At 33.7% G+C, this 25,245-nt stretch overlaps 3 protein-coding genes across 3 annotated transcripts; 1 reads left to right on the forward strand and 2 right to left on the reverse strand.

The window, feature by feature from the left end:
• Window positions 1-1,273: 1,273 nt before the first annotated feature.
• LOC130811154 (putative lipase ROG1) lies at window positions 1,274-6,649 on the reverse strand. Its single transcript, XM_057677336.1, has 10 exons — window positions 6,271-6,649; window positions 4,255-4,322; window positions 4,045-4,115; window positions 3,264-3,533; window positions 2,820-2,980; window positions 2,653-2,708; window positions 2,378-2,430; window positions 2,170-2,290; window positions 1,969-2,075; window positions 1,274-1,761 (listed from the first exon to the last, which is right to left on the reverse strand). Exons 1-10 carry the CDS (start codon window positions 6,525-6,527, stop codon window positions 1,690-1,692), a joined length of 1,236 nt encoding a protein of 411 aa, XP_057533319.1. The 5' UTR covers window positions 6,528-6,649; the 3' UTR covers window positions 1,274-1,689.
• Window positions 6,650-10,551: 3,902 nt separating this feature from the next.
• On the reverse strand, window positions 10,552-15,180 carry LOC130811104 (ergosterol biosynthetic protein 28). Its single transcript, XM_057677279.1, has 3 exons — window positions 14,590-15,180; window positions 12,664-12,870; window positions 10,552-10,884 (listed from the first exon to the last, which is right to left on the reverse strand). Exons 1-3 carry the CDS (start codon window positions 14,702-14,704, stop codon window positions 10,817-10,819), a joined length of 390 nt encoding a protein of 129 aa, XP_057533262.1. The 5' UTR covers window positions 14,705-15,180; the 3' UTR covers window positions 10,552-10,816.
• Window positions 15,181-23,540: 8,360 nt separating this feature from the next.
• On the forward strand, window positions 23,541-24,250 carry LOC130810516 (50S ribosomal protein 6, chloroplastic). The gene has a single exon (XM_057676614.1). The coding sequence runs from the start codon at window positions 23,698-23,700 to the stop codon at window positions 24,016-24,018; it is 321 nt and encodes a 106-aa protein (XP_057532597.1). The 5' UTR covers window positions 23,541-23,697; the 3' UTR covers window positions 24,019-24,250.
• The last annotated feature ends 995 nt before the right edge of the window (window positions 24,251-25,245 follow it).

A 25,245-nucleotide genomic window follows, 5' to 3' on the forward strand; every position in this document is an offset into this window, starting at 1 on the left:
TTTAGAAGTGTATAGTTTTTTTTTAAATAAATAAAAATACATATTTCAATATATAAATAATTGAAAGAACACATTAAATTACATAAAACAAATATAACAAACAAACAAAGTACTAGATTACTAGAACTTCAAAGTATTAGATTAAAAAGGCTTAGCGGCAATATTTTTCCACTTTTTTTTTTAGTTGAACAAGGTGTTTGGTTTTTAGGTTTGATATTTAGCTTTTGGCTTGTTGGTTGGTCAAATAGCCAGATAAAGTGTTTGGTAAATGGCTTTTAAAGCAGCCGAAAAATTGACTTTAAGCCAAAATAAAAAAGCTACTCTAGCTAGTTTTTTTGTTGGCTATTGGCTTGCTAGCCTACTTTTTCTCTAATAAACAACTAATATTCAAATTTCCAAACATCTCCACAAAAAGCTAGCTTTTTCAGCTAACTTAAAAGTCAACAAAAACAGCTAATATTTTCAGCTGGTCAAATAAGGCAATTAAAAGGCCCAACAACCAACAGCCAATTGTCAAACATCCCCGAAATATTTTTCCGCTTTAATCAATAATTAATATTAATATCCACATCTTTTTAAATTTTTTTGATTTTTAATCTTCTTGAGTGTACGCATCCCTCTTTACTCGCTCTTTGAGTGTACCGAATGTAGTTTGTTTGCTTCTTAGACGAAAAAAAAAAACCACCCAAACCCTACCTTACGTGGGATGCTGAAATTATACTTTTACCTTTAATTTTTTTTAATCTTATTGATGCAATATCAATTTACCCATAAATTTCCTAATTAATGGACTATCCACACAAATTAAAGGAGTATGATCTTTTAGCATCTGATTGATCCTACACTTAAAGTGCTTTCAGACAACTGAGTACTGCCAACTTAGATTCTCCTTTTTTTTTTTATTTTATTTTTATTTTTATTTTATCTCTTTTCTTTTGCATTGACATGACACCATTAATTCTTGTCACTTCTCCACGCTTTCTCCGTGATTCCTAGTTTTCATTCTTTTTTTTTAAACTTCATACTTTTATTTTTACCACCAATTCCACTACAAAACCTATAACCAAACTTATAAGTTTATATAAATTTGTTATTATTACTCCTATTTTTTTTGAGTTGATAAATTTGTTATTATTTTATTCTTATTATAATGTGTTAATAGCATTTTTCAACTCCCAAATTATAGTAAAAAAATGCTATAATACTAGTAGGTTAAAATTAAAAAAAAAAAGATAAAATAAAAATTGACCGACTTTTATAAAATGGGAGCCAGTTGGTCAGGTCGCGGTCGGTTGATAAAGCAGAATTAAAGTTTGAAAAGTGTATCCATACCAATCTCATTCATAATCCAAATTATTTGATTAAATACATGTGAATATTAAATTGCGTAGCATATAACACATAAATTAAAAATTAAGTAGAATTAGTATACATGTAAATCTCCATTTCATTACACAGTTATCGTGAAACCTTTCTCGGAACCCTGGCTCTGCGGGATGCTATATGCACTAAATTGTATTAATATAATTCAATTACAGTACTACAACAATGACACCCATAATTAGCAATAGTAAACAAAATTTTACATGTCAAAATTTGAAAATCTCATCTATTAAATATGTACAATTTTCATTTTTCACTTTTTTTTTTCCTCTAATTATTTGTTTAGCTACCCTACTATACAAAGTTTTACAAGACAAAATTGTCAATCAAGTGTTGTATAACATCAGCTCCTGCTGAATGTACACAGTAAGTTTGCACCTGGCAATATAAAAATTATAATATGAGAAACAATCAATAGTAACATAATTAACAATTAATCTTGCATATTAATTATTTTCTGTGCTCCTTTGAAATTTTACCATATGCTTTAAATATTTGACGATTTCATGAGTCATATGGTGCAAACTCAAATAGATGAAAATAGTACAAATTTGAAGAACTATATACAACATAAGTGAAACTTACCTGAATTGAATTATGAGCAAGCAATCTATATCTACCACCACCAAATTTAACATCAACTCTTTCCCATCTAACTCTTGTAAGCCCTTTTATCATTTCGTTCATCAATTCTGTTACACAAATTTTAAAATGTAGCAAACTCATTGAGACAAAGTAAGTACTTCGAATTCCAATATACGAGTAGTTGCAAGATTAACAACGAACCTCGAGTTCTCATGTTTTTCCATCCATACTCCAAAGTCAAAGCTCGTTCAGGACCCGAGACCACTCCCATCTCCTCGTTTACTATATGTCGATATTTGTCATTTTTAAGAAAATTTCGTCTCTGCAAACATAACAACTTGTTCGTAACATTAGCAATAGATTATGATACATTTTTCGATTGAAAAAAATTATGCTGTAAAATTATCACCTTTGGAAGTTCATTTTCAAGTCGGAGTGAAGATGTCGACCATCCTACGAGCTCTTTAAACACCGTTAAGGACTTCAAAAGGATTAAATCATTTGTCTAGTGTTAACATATGACATTTCATGATAGCAGTTTAGTTGATTCAGCACACACGTAAAACTACATATGAAGATGGGTGTTCGGCTAACTATATACTAGTATCCTAGTACTTAGGTTTACGTTTGCCCTATAATCAGTAACATTATAAACAGAAAAAGAACGGATGGAAATAAGGATACGATCAAAGCGCACATTTGCATAGGCGACACAACGATTGAAGGATTGTAACGCAGACCTGAAAGAACATTAACATCTTTGATCAATAAAAACAATCAAAGCCAGAAATGGCAGATTTATACACTGCATTCTTAAAGAACCGAAGGATCGGCAGAAATAGAAGCCTTACAAAAATGGAAGACCTTCACAATCTGTCACCATCCTAAGAAGAAGAGGGGGTTTTCCTTTATCTTCATCAGTCAAAAACAGATGCCTTCCCGTTCTTCCAAGAAACCATGATAATTGTCGCGCTACCAATTCTAGTGTGTGGAACCCACAAAACATTGGAACCTGAAAGTAAGGCGAAATCATGTGAGCTATATGAACCATCCATTGGGGAGGTTCAAGACTCGGGCCTGTCTAGACCATGACTCGAGTGCAGAAAAATGACCAACAAGTTGGTTCAATACAAATGTCGAGATTAGTGTTCGATCTACTGTATACTAATAGTCTAGATTCTCCCCGGATTAATAGTAACAAAAGAATGGCCTAGAATCAAGACTCGGGCTTGTCTAGACCATGACCCGAGTGCAGAAAATTGTGTCATTAAGAAAGAAAACTGCAGTGTGATTACCTGATTGTGCCCCCTAGAACCAAGATGTGGAGTTGCAACTGTTATAAAGTTCACCGGCTGCAGACCAGCAATCTTACTGATAAAATTTTCTTCCGGTGATACTTTTGTACTTCCGTTGCTTCCGATTTCTCCATCTAGTTTGGATATTCGATTCAAATAATTTCCTCCATAGAGTAGGGCGATTGCATATCTTGCGATCAAACCGCCTAAAGAATGGCCTATGAATGAAATCTTGCACAGATTTGGGTAACGCTGGATGACTGATATCACCTGTGGTTAGATGTATTAGAAGTCTTGTATCAGTATGAAATACGAGTCCGTCCAAATAGATTGATTACTTGTTGTTCGTTCTTGCAAGGGATAAAAATTCTATCAAGGAACCAACTCAATCAAAAGCTTAAAAGTTAAGCTGATGTTGAGACCCCATGATATGTTATATACTAAAATACACCCCCTGACACAAGAGCCCATTGGGCTAGAAGTGTGGATGCTGACCTCTTGTTACGTTGGCTTCTGATACCATGTCAAGGAACCAACTCAACCCAAAACTTAAGCAAATGATTGAGGCCCTAGGATCTGTTATATACTCTTACAGATTCTATACTCCTTTAGTACCTGATTAATCGATTATAATAGATTATAGTGAAATAACTCATTCAATCATGTACACTTCTTATTTATGATAAATTTGCAAATAATGTTTGCTATCAAAAGTCAAAATGTAACCAATAAAAGGCTTTGCTATTGAAAATGTTTGAGTTGTACAACAAGCATCACTAACCTCATCTGCAAGCCGCTCTCCCATGATATCGATTCCATCGAATGTCAAGGTTGAAGTATTCCTTTCACTGCCTGTACATTGCAAGAAAGAAACGAAAACGAGACTACAACTATTATCAATACATGATAAATGTGAGACAAATAGAGTATTGAATGTGAGACAAATAGAGTATTGATCAATGTAAAGAGAAGCTCAGTATTGAAAGCTTACAGTGAACTACAACTTCTTGGGGATATGCCTTGAGAAAATGCTTGGCAGCATATCTCCAATCCTGTGCACTGCATACATTTTATAAGAGAAATTAAATCGAGATCAAAAGGAAAACTACATAAAAACTATGGCATGATTGATTGGCCATAATAAATGGAGGTTGTATATAGGAGTTCATGTAGGGGCAGATGTACAATAAGTTAATGCTTTCACCTAACAGCATTCAACTTATGTAATGAAACATATTCATGTAAACGTTAACATGTGTGGTTGTTAAGTTTATAGAATGTTAAAGGCTTCGGTATTATTGTTTTTTCATTCTTGAAGGAAAATTATGGAAATAAATGCATTCTTAGAGGCATTACCTTGAATGTCATCGTGTGACTAACCTTGATATGTTACAACTTACAACGTATCAAGGTTAGTCACATGACGAAATTCACACCTTTTAGGGCGTTATATTTCCGTAATATTCCTATAAGAACGAATACAACAAATTACAATAATACTGAAGCCTTAATGCAACATATGGGTTCGTCTAAAACTATCCGACAACACTTCTATAATGGCAATAAACGAGAATGTATACTAAGTTACTAAAGAAAGAGTTGCATAAGGATGGACATTGGCATGAAATTTTTGTTGCAATGTTGCATTGCCACTCAGAAAATATGTCTTGGTACTCTTAATCAATAACCTCCTATATTTAGAAAAGTACTAAAATAATGGCAAGGATCATACAATAGAAAGTTTGACCTAGTTCTAAAATTTGTGTCGAAAAAATAAATTGTCCTAAAACTAGATGTCTAACACCCGAATTTCCTCCCTTCCTTCACGATTTTTGGTTTCGTCCGACCCCTTAACGAAATTAAAACTGTAAAGGACGGGAGAAAATCTAGGTGTTACAAGATACCACCTTCTAATAATAGTAAGTGTACGATCAATTAGCCAAGTTACCTTAAAAATCTCATTGACTAAAATTCCACATTATCCATAATTATTTCAAAAAGGTACATTCCATGTCACATTATTAATTCTAAAATTTTTGTTCCAATCAACATGCTAGATTTTTCATATTTGGAAGTAGTTTGATGATTTTGTTATTGAACTTGGATAAAATTAATTAGTAATAGAATTAAACTTATTTTTCCAACGTAGTCTCCACTGCTTTTCAATTCTTGTACATGTTTTTTCCTCTTTTGATAGATTGTACTCGTTCCTATTGTGGTACCACAAGTATCTCATTTACTTTATGTACTTTATTCAATTTATTATTCAATATTTAATATCTTTAATTGTTCATAATTAAAAATTATAGAAATTTAATATTAATAATCCTTACATTAAAAGGAATCAAATAAGATCCCACTTGACTATATTTTAACTTATAAATTAATAATAAAATACAAATTAAAAGTAAGTGATGAACAGTGCTCAAAAAGTAAATAGAACACTCGTGGAGAATATGAGGAAATATTATCCACCCAATTCAATTTTTTTGGTCATTCTCCAACAAACCAATCAATTATCTCAAAATTAACCAATTTGCTACAATATAGTAGTAATATTTTGACCCGATGAAACATTTTCCCTCCCAAACAATTGAACTAATGAAGGTCAAAAATAAACATCCCAACACGCAAAAATAATACTCATCACATCAGTCCCATAAAATTTGGGACAAATATCACAAAATTGAATGATTTGGTGCAGACTCAAAGCAATAACAAAATAAATATTTAAACTTAATTTCTAATAAAATTATAAAGCTAATCAAATGTAATCCATTAAAAAAAGGCAATGGGATTATTTTCAGGTAATCCTAATTAGTTGTGCAATTAACTTTTACTAATCCTGTTTCATTAACAAATAATAACGATAAGAAAAGCACACTACATTATTGTTGCACTTGCATCTCAATTTTAAAATGTCGGCGGTAAATTTAACAATATGAATTATAATAAATTAAATTAAATTAAACTTCATTAAATTAAATTAAATTAAATTAAGACCAACCTTCCAATGATCCCGTTAACCATGACGATCAAATGAGTAGGATCTGTACGATCTTCCAGTGCACCAGCAGACACCATATCAATACTTCCATCATCATACTTCCTATCAACGGTTGGAGATTCATCATCCAATCTAAAGCATCCAAATCTAGGCAAAATCAACGATTTTCTTTGCTTCTTCTTAGTGTTTCCCCTGTTCTTCATAACACTGGAATCTTCCTCGATTTTCATTGCCTTTTCAACATCAACAGCCGCCATTGTTAATATTTTTTCAGAGATGTTGAACAAATGAGGAATGCAAAGAAGCTGACTTTTAAAGTGGGTAAAACTAGAAGAAATGAAGGAAGTGGACCCACTTTTGAATTTTCCAAGAATTTTATATTTAGTTTTCGTTTAAGTAAATTACAAATTATCAAATCACAAGCATTTATAGTGAGATTATTTTTATTAAACTGATTTAATGTCACATGACTTGCTAATCGCCTTGCGAATCGTAAATCGAATAAAGCGAATTATGGACGGTTTTAGGCCACTTTGAGCCATTTTGAGTTAATTGCAAATCCAAAAGGCAAACTAACTGGCGAATTATGTTTCACTGGATTGATTCAATATAGATATATTTTCTTGTAGTGATCGATTATAATCTTAAACACTTACAATTTTAAAGTTGTTACTTTTTACACAGTCTTAAAATGATTTTTTTTGAGATAATGAAATAAAAGGAGTTTGTTAATACACAAAAACTTAGATGAGACGGTTTTATTATGAGACCGTCAATTTGGGCTGACCCAATTAGCCCGTGTAACAACATTTTAATTTTCTGGGCATTTATCAATTTTGACCTTAAAGGTATCAATTTTGAAAATTGATATCTTTAAGGTTACACCCAATTAGCCTCGTCTCCTCCTCAGGACGTTCATTTGGAGGAGGTGGACTTGTCTTACCCCTAACATGGTTCGGGGTCCTCGCAGGCTAGACCATCGCAATACCACTCACCTCCACTTCCCGAGTTACACACGAACGCCTCCTACTATCGTAAGAGGCGTAAGAGGCCATCACAGTTGGAGAGGGAGCAGGAGGAGGATGAGGATTAGTATTAGTATATATTTTGTAATACATTGAACATTTGTGTATATTAAACATTTGTAAGATTTCGATATTTTGACATGTGTACATATTTGTAATGTATGTATATATGTTTATCGTTTTTATCATATTTTGAATATGAATAGAAGTTGTTAAGCCTCATTAGTACATAGTTTCATCCATGCTCGGACTTTTGGCGAATAATCATCTATGCTCGGACTTTTTATGACTTGTGTTGATGACTTCATTGCAAATAGACGATGCCGATAATTCAACATAGTTTTCATTAAAAATGATTACAAATACATCGTTCATTCATGAAATATAATCATTACAACTTAAGAACGCTTGTTAAACTTTTTCAATATCCTCTCGGTTTCTTCATTCCTACGCGCCTTATCAATTGCTTTCCTTCTCAAGTTATGTATCTCGGTTCTAAGCTCCTCATTCTCTGTCATTTTTGCCATTTGGTGCCATTTGGATCAACTCACCTAAAGTATAGGTGCATTCCAAACTTTCATCTTCGAATAGTGGACAGGCAACATATTGACGACTAGGATCAAAATCGCTCCAATCGTGACCGTATTCAACTTCATGATCACAATAACAGTACTCTTCCATTGAATGATGCTTTGACATGTATAACTAAATTTAAATAAAAACATTAATTTGAAATTAATTAATAACTTAATATAAATATTATAAATGAACATATTAAAATAAACATAATTTACAAGAACATACCTCAACTTAACTTGAAAAGCAATAGGATGGATAAAATAGAATTAACAAGGGTGATGTATTTATAGATCTTCACTCAACGGCTATATTTCAAAGCTACAACGACTATTTTGAACAAAAACAACTAACAAAAGTAAAAAAAAAGTCAAGGACCTGTTCGCTGTTAGTAAAAGTGAACAAAGTGGACCTGGTCAAACAATATCAAAGCTTTGTTCGCTATTACTAACAGAGAATATAGCTTTGATCCTGTTTAACCAGGTTTTAGCTTTGTTCGCTGTAGTAACAGCGAATAGACTTTTTGTCTTTTTGAAACTCTTTGTCTTTATTCGCTGTTACTAAGTGTGAACATTTTAAACTTCATGTTTGGGAAAAAACTACTTATCTTAGAAAGTACTTTTACGGCCCGTTTGGTTGATGGTAATGAAGTAATGGGAATGAAATGTTGTAATGGCAATAGTAATGAAGGAATGGATATGAGAATTGGTAATGAAGATTCTTTTGTTTGGTGTGCATGACTAAAGAATGGTAATGAAAGATAATATTCCATTGATTGCATTTGGTTGTTTGTAAAAAAAAATGGTAATGACTCTTAGTTTCATTATTGTATATTTGTATCTAAAAGCATTATTGTGTCTAAATTATTCTATCTTATAATTCTTTTTTTAATAATAATATTTTTTTGGATAATTACATATATTACCTTTTTTTTCTTCATTATTTTTTTTCTTCAGCTCAAAACAACATTACCTTATTTTATTACCACAGTAATACTTCATTACCATTACCGCCTAATACCATGTTGTTTGATGGTAATGAAAATGGCCCATTTTGGTAATTCATTACCTTATTTTATTACCATCCATTACCATTGAAGGCATCCAAACAACCAAAATTTTCATTACTTAATTTTATTACCATTACCGCCCTCTAATACCATGTACCAAACGGGCCGTTAAAATTTTACTATAATTTGAATTTTTTATAATTTTTTGCTTATTCATTTTAAATTTTCAAGTATATTATAAAACTCCTTTTTTCTAGAGCTAGAAGACAACAATTTTAAATGGATTTAAAACCGCCCAACATATGGAGTAATTTAAAGGAGATAATTGGAAATAGTGGGAAAGTAAGAGTAAAGTATGTGAGAGAAAAAATGATGGAGGTTGGAGATCTACGTGGTGTACGAGTGCCGGGATTCTAGAAAGGGAGAAAAAGATTACCAAATGGTCTTCAATGAATGCTGCATTTTCTGGACGTACTATTTGTCAAACTTCTTGCTTCATTTTTTCAATACTACTTTTCATCCGTTTCTTAATAAAGTTTTTATAAGAAATATTTATGGAATTAAGAAAAATTAAATTTTTTAAATAGTAGAGATATATTTTATTAAATAATAAATTTAATAGAGGAAAAATAAGAATCATAAACAATAAAAATATTAAACGAAAGTTAGTGGAAAAATATGGAGACCAAAACTAATAAAAAATTTATAAAGTTAGTGGGAAACATGTGAGGACGATAAAAAATAGAAAAATGTTAAAATGAAGTTAGTGAAAGATATGTGTAAAACCGTAAGTCCGTAAGTATTATTTAAATATTAAAATGAGAATGACTAAGGTTATTTTTGTCCAAAATTTATGATATAAATAGAAAAATTCCTTATAGAAACAACAAATAAAACACCAAAAATGACAAATGAGCACTTTTATAAGGAACGGAGGGAGTATTATTTCATTTTATCAAAATAATTCAAAGTACAAATGATTTAAAAAAAGGTAAAATAAAAATATATTTTACAAAAAAATAGAAGATTTATAATGAAAGATAAATTAATTATGTGAACATAATTAAAAAATATAAATCATAATAAAAAAAAAAAATAAGACAAATTTTAAAAAAGGGATTAAAAAGAAAAAGAGGGCTACATGTATGAGACGGATTACTTCATATTTGTTTGAGGCAAACTATATGGAACTAATCAGAAACAAAAATAGGGCTACTTGTATGGTACCCTAAAATAAGATTATTACCTTATCTTATGCTTTCAAAACGGATTTCATACTCAATGAACTCTTTAAGTAACACAAGCTTATAACTTATTCTTCTGAGAAAATGTCTCTCAATAACACAATCTCAAATAAAAAGTCAATATTCTCATAATATGTACTTCTATGAGATGAGCTATTAAATTTAATCCTTCTTCTGTTTCACATTAGTTGATACATTTTCATTTTCATTTGTTTTATATTACTTGTCATGTTTCCTTATTTGGCAAAAAAAAATACATAGCATGTCATATCCGCTATTTTTTACTTTCTAAACAAAAGGGTATAATGGGAATTATTATACCTACTAATCTTGTTTCAAACAAAAATATAGCAACTGATGTGAAACGGTAGAAGTATAAATACATGCAACCAGAAGCAAAACAAGAATACATATAATAAAAATAAGGTACAAAATGATCCTATTACAAGGATCATGATTAAAGTATTAGTAGGAGTAATTATAAAGAAAATGTGTTACAAATTCTCAATACTCAAAAAATGAACAAGGCTTGAAATCTCAATATTAAAGTAAGAAATTAAGACCATTCAAGTAACATGTCAAAATCTACATACAATGTTCGGTCACTCTTGATGACGATTCAATTCGAACATGAAAAAACCGCACAAGGCGATGTGACACAACAAGCCACAAAATGAGAATGTCAAGCCAGATTACATCTGCTTCAAGGATGAGTTTTGGTGAGCATTCCACTGCAATGCCATCCATACGATGGACGTAACTGTAATAAAGCTCAATGAGTCATTATACTATAGTAAGTCCACTATTATCTGAAACCAAACGACTATAAATCTTTACTCCATCGAAATAAATAGTTAAGAAATTACTCTTCCGCAGAAAGGATAAAATCACTGAAAATGAGATATCTAATCATCACTTTTTTATGCCACCATCAAAGAGAATCAAGATTAATCAGATTCTTTTTTTGCGAATAGCCAACTACAAATTAGATTGTAGTTATTATGTAAGTGAAGCTACCTATGGTGTTTAACATTTAAAGACTCAATCATGCGCACAAAGGTAAGGTTGCGTACATCTAAAACATCTTAGCCTATTCCATCCTCATAAACAGCTTTCCTCCTCCGTGTGAAATAGCCAACTAATAATTAAATCAAATGAAGCTACAACGCCATTCAATTAATTTCTGCAAAAGAATTTTCTGTAGTTTTGATTATGGCTTGAGGGAAAATTGTACCCTATTCCATCCTCATAAACAGCTTTCTGTTATAGAACAAACGAAAGAACTCAACCAAAAGACTAGCATATTAGGTGAGTGAGCATTTACTCTATAAACCCCACATCAGTTGCCCGTATAACCGATGTGGAACAAAATCTCATAACCTTGTAATGGCCTAAATTTATTCCATACATTTGAACCCCAATAAGTTACAACTTCCTCGTTGGTCACGGCTGGCTTAACCCAGACCACCACTCCGAGTCGGCTGTGACACCATTGTTATAAAACAAACGAGATAACTCACCCAAAAAAAAACTAATCTAGTAGGTGACAGAGTCCATTTACTCTATGAACCCTACTAGTAGCCCGAACAACCAACATGGGACAAAGTCTCATAACCTTGTAACGGCCTCAAATCCATTCCATTACACTTTCCTCCTCCGGGTAAAATAGGTTTAGGAAAAGTACATCTTTTCTCTTTGCCTTTGCAATAATTGTCCAGGTGCATTAATGAGTGGAATCCATATGCTAACCTTCATCTTAGGCGTGAGACAGAAATTTTAAACTCATTCAATGTTTTCTTAATTGTCTATTAATGTTTTTAACAGCAAATAAAGAATCCATCACACTGTCTTGTAATTCTCGTACGTGTCAAGTTAAGAGGCAAATTCAGAGATTACCCGTGTGCATTTGAGTGAAATTAACAAAGTGCTCAAAAAAAGTTAAGTTGATTTATGAGATTCCTAAAGGACAGTACCCTTAGAAGTAATACAGAATTCCACGTTCCTCAAAGAATCAGTCACATCTCACATGCTTAACTAAAGGTCTCTAAATTGACAAGCTATTGGCAAGAACTAAGTCTTGGACTCAGAAAAATCACTAGTAATCAACAGTCTCAGCACCTGTGCATCCAGCCCCACAACACAACTCAATGACAACAACATTTGATTACCCCAAAGCCACAAAGGGACTCCCACCTAGGCAGTGTATGACGGTGGATATATGCAACCTTACTCTTAATAGGAAACAGGCTGTTTCTGTTTGATCCTTGATTGCAAATAATACACGGATGACACAAGGGCCAAAAAAAATTGTAGAGCCTCTAAATCTATAGTATTTTTTGTCAAAGCAGAGAACAAAATAATCTAGAAAATCAGACTCATATTGTCTCTTACTCGAGCTATTAATTGTTACTAGGATGCAAGGATGCCTAAAAGAGAACTTTCTCATTTTCGACAATACGGAAAAGATGGTGTTCAGGACATTATACTGTTAAATTGAATGCAGATATACGAAAAAAGGAAAATAGACAATTGAATTTACCAGCAAAGAAGCCAACAGTTGACAAATTTGCTAGCGTCATAGTGTGATAAATCAGGTATTCGGTCAGAAAGTGCCCAAGAGCGTAGATGAACGACAGAAACGTTCCCAGGTAGAGCGGCTTATTATCAAGATTGAAAGCACAAAGGAAACAAAGCGTACAAGTCAGAAGAGTCCAAACTCCAAATGTCCTCCCATGAACTTCAGTCACTGCAAAGGAAAAGTGTAAGGGATATTTAGATTAGAATTATACTCTGAAAAATAATTATAGAGTAAGAGATGTTTCTACATTCTTCCTAGGGGTGTTTAAGGCCGGATAAGGGCAGGGTCGAGCTTAAGTAAATATGGGCCATGTTGGATAAGGGCCCTTTAAACTTAATATGAGCTTTAAATAAATGCTCAACTCGCGAGCCGCCCCTAAAGTCGCGTGCCGCGACTTGACAGAACTCCCAGACCAGAAACTTCCAGCAGCATACTTGCGAGCCACTACATTCCGTTTCCCCAAAACAGTAGCTTTTGTCAAGAAACTCGCGGGTCGTACACCAGGTAGTGAGCCGTGACTATCCTAGTCTCCAAAACAGTAATATATCATCGATTGCTCACAATCCGCGAATCCATGATTCACCTTTCCCATGATAAAGACTCGATTCGAGTCACCATTATCAAAAAGAAGTATGTCAGATTGTTTTCATATTCATGCTATCAGCCCCTTTTTTTTCTTATTCTCGAAACATCGTCATTGCTTATGAACTGGGAAACAGCGAAAGCTAAACACCCAGTGTAGATTTGGTGATCACTAACTTGAAAGAGCCTGATGCGTCGATTGATACAACCCATAAATATATGAGGCATACTACCATCATATGCAAGTACTACTTTACTATATCTGTGTTGTAGTTGAATAAAGAATAGGAAATTATTGGTCATATCATCAGGTAAGCGATATAGGAAGACAATTTAGTATACATATGATGATCAAGACTTTGCTAATCAACAAGTTCAAGCTATGTGTTGTCCTGGTTGGGTTCTTTCACCTTGTGATTGATGATGTCCTTGGAGGACTTGTTTGGACATTAGTATGAGAGTTACTTGTGTGTTTGGGTGAAAGGTGGAGTATGTGAGTTACTCTTTAAGGAGATGCATGTCATTTGCATAAAAGAAGAGGAACTTGAGTTTCTCAAAAGGTTTGTGTATGGTATTTACACATTTATTAATGTTCATGAGATTTGGATATTATGAGGTGATGCATGTGATTTGCATAGAAGAAGAATGGGATTTTCTCAAATAAGAATAGTGTATGCAATTTACACAACGTTAATGTATAAGCTAGTTACAAATCATGCTGGTTCTTGAAGATGTTTTGTTGTTTGATATTGTATGGATGGACATATGGTTGATATAGGTTGTAGCTTGTGGGACTCGAGTCAAGGTGGAGATTGTTATAATATATGCCTTGAGTCTTAGACCGAAGTATGGACATATGGGTATAAGTGTAGCATTGTTTGGGAAGCAATGAAGTGGCATTTGAGAAGGTGGAGAAAAGCTTTGGGTATGGGCATAGAAGGGAAAGCCGAGTCAACTGCACGACTGCACCTAGGCTAGATAGGATATAGCCCACAGTGGGTGAAACTCATTATATGTTTGGTAATTTGATGCTTAATTCATGCACATTGTCCATTTCTTTAACTAGGTTTTCAAATCTTGTTTTTCCTCAAAGCAATTGGAAATCTAATCATTGATCCTAGGTGCATTAATTTGTGTTCTAATTAATTTAGGACACCTAATTCATTCTCCCATAAACCCTAATCAATGAATAAGTTGAAAAGGAAGAAAATGGGATCTCAATACAGATCAATTCGAAAAGGGTATGATCTAACTATCAAATAATAAGATTAAACAAAAAAGACCCAAGAAAATCAAAATGCTTACTGTGAGTTTGAGAGAAAACGGCAAGACGAAGAGCCCAAATATCAAAGAAGCCAAACCAAACAGAAGCTAATCTTAAAGAACCTAGCAATATCAACCACCACCCCAATGCTTTCATCACTTTCTGTTTGTTCGGAGTCAATGCCGCGATTAGCTAAGACGCCCTGATTTGCACTGTTGATGGTTGAATCTGTGAAAGCTTAATCTAACCTTTAACTGCTCATCTCACACCGTTTTGAAATTCAAATCATCATAAAAAGCGTGGTATAATACTCTGGTAAATTATTCTAGTCTTAGAATCTTTGGTTTTTCGGCTTATATTCAAGGTAAATGATGGAAAGCTAGAGCCTAGGACTAGAAAATGCATTTTTGTGGAATATGAAGTGAGTGTAAAGAGGTATAGGATGTGGTCGCCGGTAACCGGAAGATTTTGAGGTCGCCGGTAAAAAAGGTCATGTGTGTAGATTGAAAAGATCACTGGGTTGAACCAATCGCCAAGACAATGGTACAAGAGGTTTGATTCTTTCATGATTTCACATAATTTTGTTAGAAGTTCTTATGATAGTTGTGTTTATCTTAAGAAACTTAAAAATGGTTCTTTGTTGTATTTGCTCTTATATGTTGATGATACGCTAGTAGCATGTAGTTCTTTGTTTGAGGTGGAGAACTTGAAAGTATTGCTTTCAAGTGAATTTGATATGAAGGATCTTAGTGAAGCCAAGAAGATTCTTGGAATGGAGATTTTGAGAGACCGGGCTAAGGGTGTCTTATACCTTAGCCAAAGGAAGTACATTGAGAAAGTTGTGCAACGTTCTCCATGGATGATGCTAAAGGTGTGTCTACTCCTCTTGGCTCTCATTTCAAATTGTCCAAGAGGTTGTGCCCACAACAAAGGCGGAAGAAGATCAAATGGTAAGAATCCCGTACACTAGTGCCGTTGGTATTGTGATGTATGCCATGGTATGTTCTAGACCCAATATAGCTCATGCGGTGAGTTTGGTAAGTAGATATATGTCTAATACGGGGAAGGGACATTGGGAGGCACTTTAGTGGTTATTGAGGTATTTGAAATTTACTTCTAATGTTCGTCTCATGTATGGGAAGGATTCAAGCGAGCTAACCAGGTTTTGTGACTCGGACTATGGAGGTGATCTTGATAATAGAAAGTCCACAAGTGAATTCGTGTATACATTGGGTGGTTCGACGGTAAGTTGGCAATCATCGTTACAAAATGTGGTTGCTCTTTCAACAACTAAAGCGGAGTACATAGCCGTTGCCGAGTCATTCAAAGAAGCAAAGTGGCTCAAAAGTGTTGTTGGTGAGATGTGCAATGAGGTGTCTTCTGTAAGTGTGCATTCTGATAGTCAAAGTGCAATTCACTTGGCTAGAAATCAAAATACATTTCATTGAAGGTTCAAACATATTGATATCAAGTATAATTTCATTCGGGATAAAGTTGTGCACAAAAGGGTGCTTTTGAAGAAAATTGATACTAAATTAAACCCGGCCGGCATGATGACAAAGCCATTGCCTACAACCAAGTTTGATTTGTGTGTTGACTTGGTTGGTCTAGCTCCTTGCTTGAAGTAATGCCCTTTGGGGCATTTGAGGTGTGTGTTATTTTAAGCTTGTTTATATTCTTATAAGATGAAGTGGATTGATGAATGCTTTGACTTGGGTGAACTCAAGTCAAGGTGGAGATTGTTATGAATGGTGTGACTTGAGTGCACAAATTGATGTGTGCATTTATGTGTGTCTCTTGGGATGGAATCCTATGAGTGTGTTAATAGGTGTTTAAGTTGATAACTTAATGTTTGTAGTGTTTAAGTGTGATTTATTTGGTGAAGTAATCATAGGAGTTATTGGTGTTGATGGTGTTTAATGAAGAAGTGCAAAAGGTTTCTTGATGATGCTTTGCTATGTTAGTCGAGCAGAAACTGACAAAAAAGGAATATTGAAGGTCACTCGACCAGCTTGCTCGACCGAGTGAGCTCTTGGGTGGATTGAGCGAAAAAACAAAATACATCTAGTAGCCCGCTCGACCGAGCGAGCCTCTGTTCCGGTCGAGCGATTCTTCTAACGATTCATTAGCTGTTGTCTTTTGTCCCTTTAACTTCTTAGAGCTGTTTCAAAGTAGTTATTACTTAGAATTAAGGCTGTATTCTCATTGAATGTACTTAGTACTATAAATAGAGAGCTCTTGTATTCATCCAAGGTATATCAAACACATCAAACACAACCCCTAAACCAAACACATAGCCTTTATTTTATCTCTTACTCAATTGTAAGACTTCATTTATAAGAGTGTTTTACTCCATTAAAATAATATAAACAAGCAACTATACACTACGGAGGATGTAGCCATCATTGGGTGAACCTCCTTAAATCATTGTGTCAATTTTTGCAAATTTTATTTTATCAAACGTTTGTTAGTTCATTGAAATTATGATCGTTCATCAAAATTCTTAACATCGTATCGATCTTGGCAAATTATTTCAATTGGTATCAGAGCCAAGTTGTTGTTACGATAATTGAGAAGTTATTATTGGTGAAACATGTCCACAATGAAGCTTGACATAGAGAAGTTTGATAGAAGTGTGAACTTTGACTTATTACAAGTTAAAATGAGAGCCATTTTGATCCAAAATGGTGTGCAAAAGGCCGTTGATAGTGTAGACAAGATGCCGGAAGAAATGACCACGGCGAAATGAGAAGAGATTGATTCAAAGGCACTATCGGCAATCCAATTATGTCTTTCCAATGAAGTGCTAAAAGAGGTTGTTAAAGAAACTACAACCAAGGGGATATGAGAGAAATTTGAATCACTCTACATGGCCTAGAGTGTTACCAATAGGCTACTTTTAAAAAGAGACTCTACGATCTACGCTTGGAGGAAGGTACTTACTTAGATGAGTTTTATTCCATTGTTATGGATTTGCAAAACATAGAAGTCAAGCTTGATGATGAAGACTTGGCTATTTACCTCTTATGTTCTTTCCCTCCATCTTACAAGAATTTTAGAGAAACTCTACTCTATGGTAGAGAAAACTTAAGTAGTGATGATGTGAAAAATGCCTTGACACAAAGGGATCTCATTGATACACAATTGTCACAAAAATCACAAGGTGACTCGGGTGATGGATTGTTTGTGAGAGGGAGGTCGCAAGAGAACGGTTCCACTAATGGAGGTGGAAACAAGGGTAAAGGGAGGTCGAAGTCACGGGGGCCTAACAAAAACAAGACTTGCAACTATTGTAAGCTTAAAGGCCACATCAAGAAGGATTGTTGGAAATGAAAAAAGAAAAATGCAAATGATGATGGGGCTAGGGACGCAACTAATAATGCCGATGCTAGTTACGTGAATGATAGTGATGATGGTGGTGTATTAGTTGCCACACATGCGTACAAAGATAATGATGAATGGATTCTTGACTCGGGGTGCAGATTCCACATGACTCCCAACAAAACTTTCTTCCAAACTTTTGAAAGTGTTGATGAGAAAAATGTAACCATAGGGAACAACACAACGTGCAAGGTGGTTGGTGTTGGAGCGTAAAAATGAAAATGTTTGATGGGATGGTGAGAACCTTGACCGATGTAAGGTATGTTCCGGGTTTGAAAAAGTATCTCATAGCTTTGGGTACTCTTGATAAAATCGGGTGTAGAATCACTTGTGAAGGTGGAGTTATGAAAGTTGCTAGAGGATCACTTGTGGTGATGAAGGGAAAGTTGAATGGGAATTTGTATGCTCTTGAAGGTTTGAAGGTTCAACTATCCTAGACTCGGCAAATATTTCCACAAACATAATGTCAGATCATGAAACAAAGCTTTGGCACTTGAGACTTGGTCACATGGGAGAAAGAGGTATGTTTGAACTTTCTAAACAAGGTTTATTTGATGGTAAAAAGTTCGGGAACCTTGGGTTTTGCGAACAATGTGATTATGGGAAACACAAGAGGGGTAATTTCAAACCCGCCATAAGGGAATTTTAGACTATATTCGTTTCGATTTGTGGAAACCTTCAAGAAAGCCATCCCTTAATGGTTGTAATTATTTGTTGACTTTCAGTGATGATTTATCAAGAAAAGTATGGTGTTGAATGAAGTTTTTGATTTTTTCTTAGAATGGAAGAAAATGATAGAGAAAAAGACCGGTAGGAGCATTAAGACCTTGAGAACCGATAATGGTCTTGAATTTATTGACAATAAATTTCTTCAATATTGTGCTAGTGAAGGTATTGTGAGACATAGAACTTGTGTAAGGCGTCCTCAACAAAATGGTGTTGCGGAGAGGATGAATAAAACATTGTTGGAGAGCGCTCGATTTATGCTAAACCAAGCCAAATTGGGGAAGCAATTTTGGACCGAAGCGGTGGCTACCACATGTTATTTGATCAACCGCTCACCTCATACCACCTTGAAATTCAAATCACCACAAAAAGTGTGGTACAACACTCCGGTAAATTATTCTAGTCTTAGAGTCTTTAGTTGTCCGGCTTATATTCATGTAAATGATGGAAAGCTAGAACCTAGGGCTAGAAAATGCATTTTTGTGGGATATGAAGTGGATGTAAAGGGGTATAGGGTGTGGTGTAATGAGTCATAAAGCATAATTACTTCTAGAGAAGTTGTATTTGATGAAAATAGCATGTTAGTCTCTAGTGTAGAAAAGCCCATTGATAATATTGTAAATGATCCTATTGATGCACAAGTGGAGGTTCAACCTCCCTTTATTGATGAAGATAAAATGGATGATGATGTTCAACAAAGGTCTCCTCCTTTGTCCACAACTAGGCAAAGAAGGAAGATCGTGGCTCCAAGGAGGTACATTGAAGAATGTGATTATGTTGCATATGCTCTCAACATTGCTAGTGAAGTCGAAGGGTTAAATGACCCAGTACGTACAAGGAGGCTATGGCCTCAAATGACTCAAGCTAATGGTTGATAGCCATAAAGCAAGAAGATGGAATCTCTTGCAAAGAATAAAACTTGGGATATCGTTGAAGCACCAAAGAAAAAGAAAATTGTTGGGTGCAAGTGGATATTCAAGAGGAAGGAAGGTTCTTCTAGTGGTGTTCCTCCCATTTACAAAGCAAGGGTAGTAGCAAAGGATACTCTCAAATTGAAGGTGTCGATTTTCATGAGGTATTTTCACCGGTAGTGAAACACTCTCCTATAAGGGCACTACTTGCTTTGGTGGCAATGGAGGATTTAAAGTTGCATCAATTGGATGTGAAAACGGCGTTTCTTCACGGTGAGCTTGAAGAAGAAAGTTTTACACCTGTTTTTAAGTTGTCGTCCACCCCTTTTTTGATTTTGGTACATAACCCAAATGTCCCATTCTCTATGAATAGGAGGGAGTATAATATAGTCAAGTAAGGTTTTCTTTTATCCATCTCAATTTATTGATTATTAATATCAGCTTTTTATAACTTTTAATTAAGCATAATTAGAGGTATTAAGAGTCAAAATGTTACCTCGACAAGTGTAAAAAAGTAAGTGGGACAAGTAAAATAAATAAGAGGGAGTATTTTTTTTAGATGATTGATTTCATCATGCATTGCTTTTCTCAATTCTGCAACTGAGTTGATTGGAATCAACAAACATCCATGATTAAACGAAAATCTCTTGAAGTTATAAATAGGTGATTGTTGGCATAAAACCATAAACCCAAGTCAATAATCAAGTTGAAAAGGAATAGAATGGGATCTCAATGAAGATCAATTCAAAAAGGGTATGATTCTAACTATCAAATAATAAGATCAGACAAAAATGATCCAAGAAAATGAAAATTCTTACCGAGAGTTTGAGAGAAAACGGCAAGACGAACGAAGAGCCCAAATATACAACGCTTCCATCATTTTCTGTTTGTATGGAGTCAATGTAGATATTTTGATCATACCTTGGTATAGTTTCTTGCCTTTTTATATTCCTCTTTTACTCATTTTTTTGCTTACTATCTCCTTTTAATTTGTATTTTATTTTTTATTAATTTTTGTTATGAGTAAATGTGTGTTGTAAGTTATAGGCTTCAAGGTTGTTGCAAACTTCACTCTCATTGAAAATTTTTTCTTAGAGTCAAGAGACTTTTTGACTGCACTCAATTTATGCTTATGAGTTGCCGTCTTTTTTCCCTTCCCAAATTTTGACCATAGTTTTTCTATAAACGAGATACACTGGGAATGATGATGATGAATAATTTAATATCTTCACAATCTACTTGCTTTGCTCCATTGATTATTTGCAATCCATGATTTACTACTATTGGAGTATTGCAATTTTGCAATCTACCATTCTTGTTTCTGCTAGGAAACCAAGGATATATTTCTTTTGAAAAATGAATATATTTTTTTTATCTTAATCCTTCAATCTTTATAAATTATATTAATCTTGTAGGATCTTTCATTTTAAATTCTTGAAATATTTTTTTTTTTGTATCCAAATTTCTTCATAGCATACATGAAGTTTTCAAACTATGCTCTTGGTGATTGTTCTAATCCATATAAAACTTTCTTTGATTGCATCCTCTCTTGTAGAGAGATCAAAACCCTGGAGGAACGCCCATATAAACTTCCTCTTGCAGTTCACCATGAAGAAATCCATTTTTGACATCAAATTGATATAATGATCAATTTTTATTAGCTGTTAATGAGAATAAAACCTTGACCGAATCAACTTTTGTAACAGGAGAGTAAGTCTCGAAATTATGTTGAATATATTCTTGTGGATATAATCGAGCTTTATATCTTCAATTGTATCATGAGCTTTGTATTGATTGCGAAGACCCATCTACACCCAACAACCTTTTCCATGGTGATAAAGTGCATTTGATCCCTGTTAAGGAATCTAACTTAACCAAAAACTTAAACTTATGGTTGAGACACATAAATATTTTATATACTTTAACACGCCTCCTCATACGAGAACCCTTTGAGCTAGAAGCCTAGAATTATTGATGCAACACAGACTTTCCTCTTACCTCTTGCGAAATATTCCACTTGAATTTAAAGTGTAATTGAGATTCAAACCCGTGACTCTCATCACGATGATTTCTGATATATGTTAATTAGGAATCAACTTTAAACGCCACATGAAATACTCATAACAATCTTTTTTTTTTTTTTGTAGAGGATTGATATCATCATGCATTGCTTTTCTCCATTCTGCAAATGATGAGTTGATTGGAATCAAAAAAACATCCATGATTAAACCAAAATCTCTTGAAGTTATAATTAGGTAATTATTGGCATAACCCATAAACCCAACTCAATAATTAAGTTGAAAAGCAAGAAATGGGATCTCAATGAAGATCTATTCAAAAACGGTATGATTCTAAGTATCAAATAATAAGATAATCAAGTTATAATTAGGTAATTGTTGGCATAATCCACAAAAATTATCAAAGAAAATGAAAATGCTTACTATGAGTTTGAGAGAAAACGGCAAGACGAAGAGCCCAAATCAAAAAAGGCGAGCCGAACAGAAGCTAATCTTAAGCAACCCAGTAGCTTGTTCAAAGTCGATGCAATCGAGGCGCTGTTTAGTCTTTTAATTAGTTTAGAAATAGGCCCTTTATTAAAAAAAATTTAAATGAGAGTATTTCATTAGCAAATATTATTTGTAAAACTACATTTTAAAGCAAAATAATGTAGTTGTAGCTTGTTCGTATGCAAATTACCAAAAGATCCAAAATTGGTTGTAATTGTCTCACTACATCACTTTAATACATAGTCAAATTATACAAGTTATAATATTATATTCATATCTGTATATCAAGTGTATTTATCTACTAATTGTCATCACATTTCTCATTCAAACACTCAACATAAAACAATATATATCATGTTATATATATATATATATATGTACAATTTTCCATCAACTACAAAGTCATATACATAGTCAAATTATACAAATTACAATCTAAGAATCAGTAGTTGGTGTTTCCCCCTCATCAATAAAATATATACTTGAATAAATTATAGTCACTGTCTAACCGCTCATGAAGCCTAAAGTTATAGGGTTGAACAAAGGACACATATGAAGACTTGACTTGAGTGGGTTCAAAAGCCGTCGGGCATAGAGTAATTGTATATGGCGATTGGTGCTCAATTAATGTCCCCGGAGCATCTGCTTGTGTGGAGGAAAATAAAGCATTGTCATATGGTAATGGTTGAAGTACATGCTTATAACCAAGGCCCACTATATAATTGTCGCATATCTTGAGCACTTCATTCGACTGTACATGACATATATGTTGCTATGAGTGGAGTTAGTTACGAATGAGCATCATTTGTTACGTCTACAAAAGCAATTTTAAATATAAATTAGGTTAGCATTAAATATTAATGATATTGAAAAAATGGACTCTCATCATAACATGTAATGGCATGCCTACGAAATGTAGTTCAGAAGGAGTGACCGCTCTGGTTGATAACCTCGAAAGATGAACCGTCTACTTATACCACAATACCAAAGGAGATAGTCATCGTAAGTATAGCAACATCATGTAATGTAATGGTCGTTTTACCTATCGATAAATAAAATGTATGCGTCTCTGGTCTCTATTGCTCAACTAGGGCAGTAATCATACCTCGATCTAACGGTGTTTGACTCACTCAATGAATACCATATAGAATCGTTTCCCGCACATACCTCGAAATTGTATCATCTAATGACCATCTTATGACCACCACACTATAATGTCAAGTCTAAAGCAATGTGTCGGTGTTAAGTTGGCTGGTCCATAAACACCGAGAACAATGGATATGTTATGATACTAACACTAAAGAATCTATTGGATCAGAATTCTCCATCTTATTTGTTTAATTTATTTAACCGCTAATCTCCTAAGAAACTGTCTGATAGCTCACCATGCCCAATTCACTTAACATTTTACAATTTCAAAAAAAAAACTTGCGCATATACAATTTACATACATATACAATTTGCCAAACTCGAACTACTCGGCCCATTCCAATATAGAAAGGATCCGGATAAGGCAATTCTCCCATAACGAGAATCACACAGGATACAATAGGAATCGGATAGATAGAAGAAACAGCTCCTAAAAAACTCACAAAAATCTGCGGAAAAAAGATAAGCATCGAGAATGTCTGTGTCCGCCATATTTGGGACGAGAATTGCTTTGGCTCCACCAGTCGGAATCAATGGAGGTGGTGGAAAATCGGTGAAATTGCAACCATCAAGCGGCGGTGTAGTGATAGAATGTTCATCAAGGCCACAGAAGAAAGCAACAGCTCACCATATGAAGTCAAGACCGAAGAAGACGCAGCCATGGGATATACGACGTCGTCCTACTGTGTATCCTCCACTTCCTCCCCTTCCTCCGGATTGGACTTTCGTATCTGCCGGCTCTGATGAAGCTGATTCTTCTTCGACTGCTGATTCTAGTGCTCCTTCTACTGAGTAATTTTTGTGTTTATTGTTGATTTTTGAGTGTGCGTATTAATTGTTTGATGAAATGTTTTGTGTAATGTTTGTTTTTGTTTTGCTAAATGGATGTCTTTGTATTTTCAGAGATTTCATCACTACTTTTTCTAGAATGTTGGTGATTGCTGTATTGTGTTTTGTTATGTATTTTGGTGTTTGTTGCAGTTTGTATAAGTTTTAATGGTGTGATATTGATGCTCTTTTCATTAGTAGATTATTTCTTCATTATATTTTGCTAGTAATATACTCCACAAATTGAGTAATTTATCAACATTTCGTCATTTTCGAATTGGTAATTAGCATTGATAGGAATTAATAGCATTAGATTAGATTAATTGAATAGAATTAATAGAAACTCTAAATTCAGCTTCATCCCTTGTCTGTTGCCCTCCTTTGCCACTATCATGGATTCATGGTTAACGCATTGCGACATTGTGATTTTGTTGTAGTATTGTTCCTAATAAATTTTATTTTCTTTTAGTTGTACTAATTATAGTTAAAAATGAAGATAAAATGCAATTGGAGGGAAGGAATGACTAGATGAAAAGAATGGAGAGAAAATTTTTTGATGAAATTAAATAAAGGGAGTGACACAATTGTATAAAAAGAAAGTCTGTAAAACAAGTGCTATAAATTGAAATTGAAATAAGTACAATTTTATAGGGATGAAGTAACAATAGACATATCATTAGAGGAGTAGAAAATGTGTAAATGATCATTAAAGTTGATTTTCTTAGTTTTAGATTAGTATACTTGACTGACAGCTGAATGTAGTATAATCTTAATCTATGGTAGATATACATTATTTTTTTTGATCTTTGATTATAATGATTAACTCTATTCTTATTTTAGTTTGTCACACTTATTTTGTATCATTTGCATCATTTTTTATGTTTGGATAGTAGTCCACCGCTTTCTTTAATCTTATCTAAATATTTTAATTTTTACTGTCTTTTAATTTCATTCATACAAATTACTCTTTCTCTTCTCCACTTTTTCTTTACAAAAACCACATTTTTCTTTACTACTAATTCAAAAGGATGGAATAATAAATTAAAAAAAAATATTAATTCATGTGTATTTATGATTTATATGAAATTATATTATATATAATATTGGACAACAAAGATCAATCGAAAACAAACTCTTTAACAAATAGGTAGGACACGTCCGACTTTTCAAACAATATTGAAGTAATGAAATGAAA

The sequence above is a fragment of the Amaranthus tricolor genome, chromosome 4 (assembly GCF_026212465.1).
Source record: "Amaranthus tricolor cultivar Red isolate AtriRed21 chromosome 4, ASM2621246v1, whole genome shotgun sequence".
Classification (NCBI taxonomy): domain Eukaryota; kingdom Viridiplantae; phylum Streptophyta; class Magnoliopsida; order Caryophyllales; family Amaranthaceae; genus Amaranthus; species Amaranthus tricolor.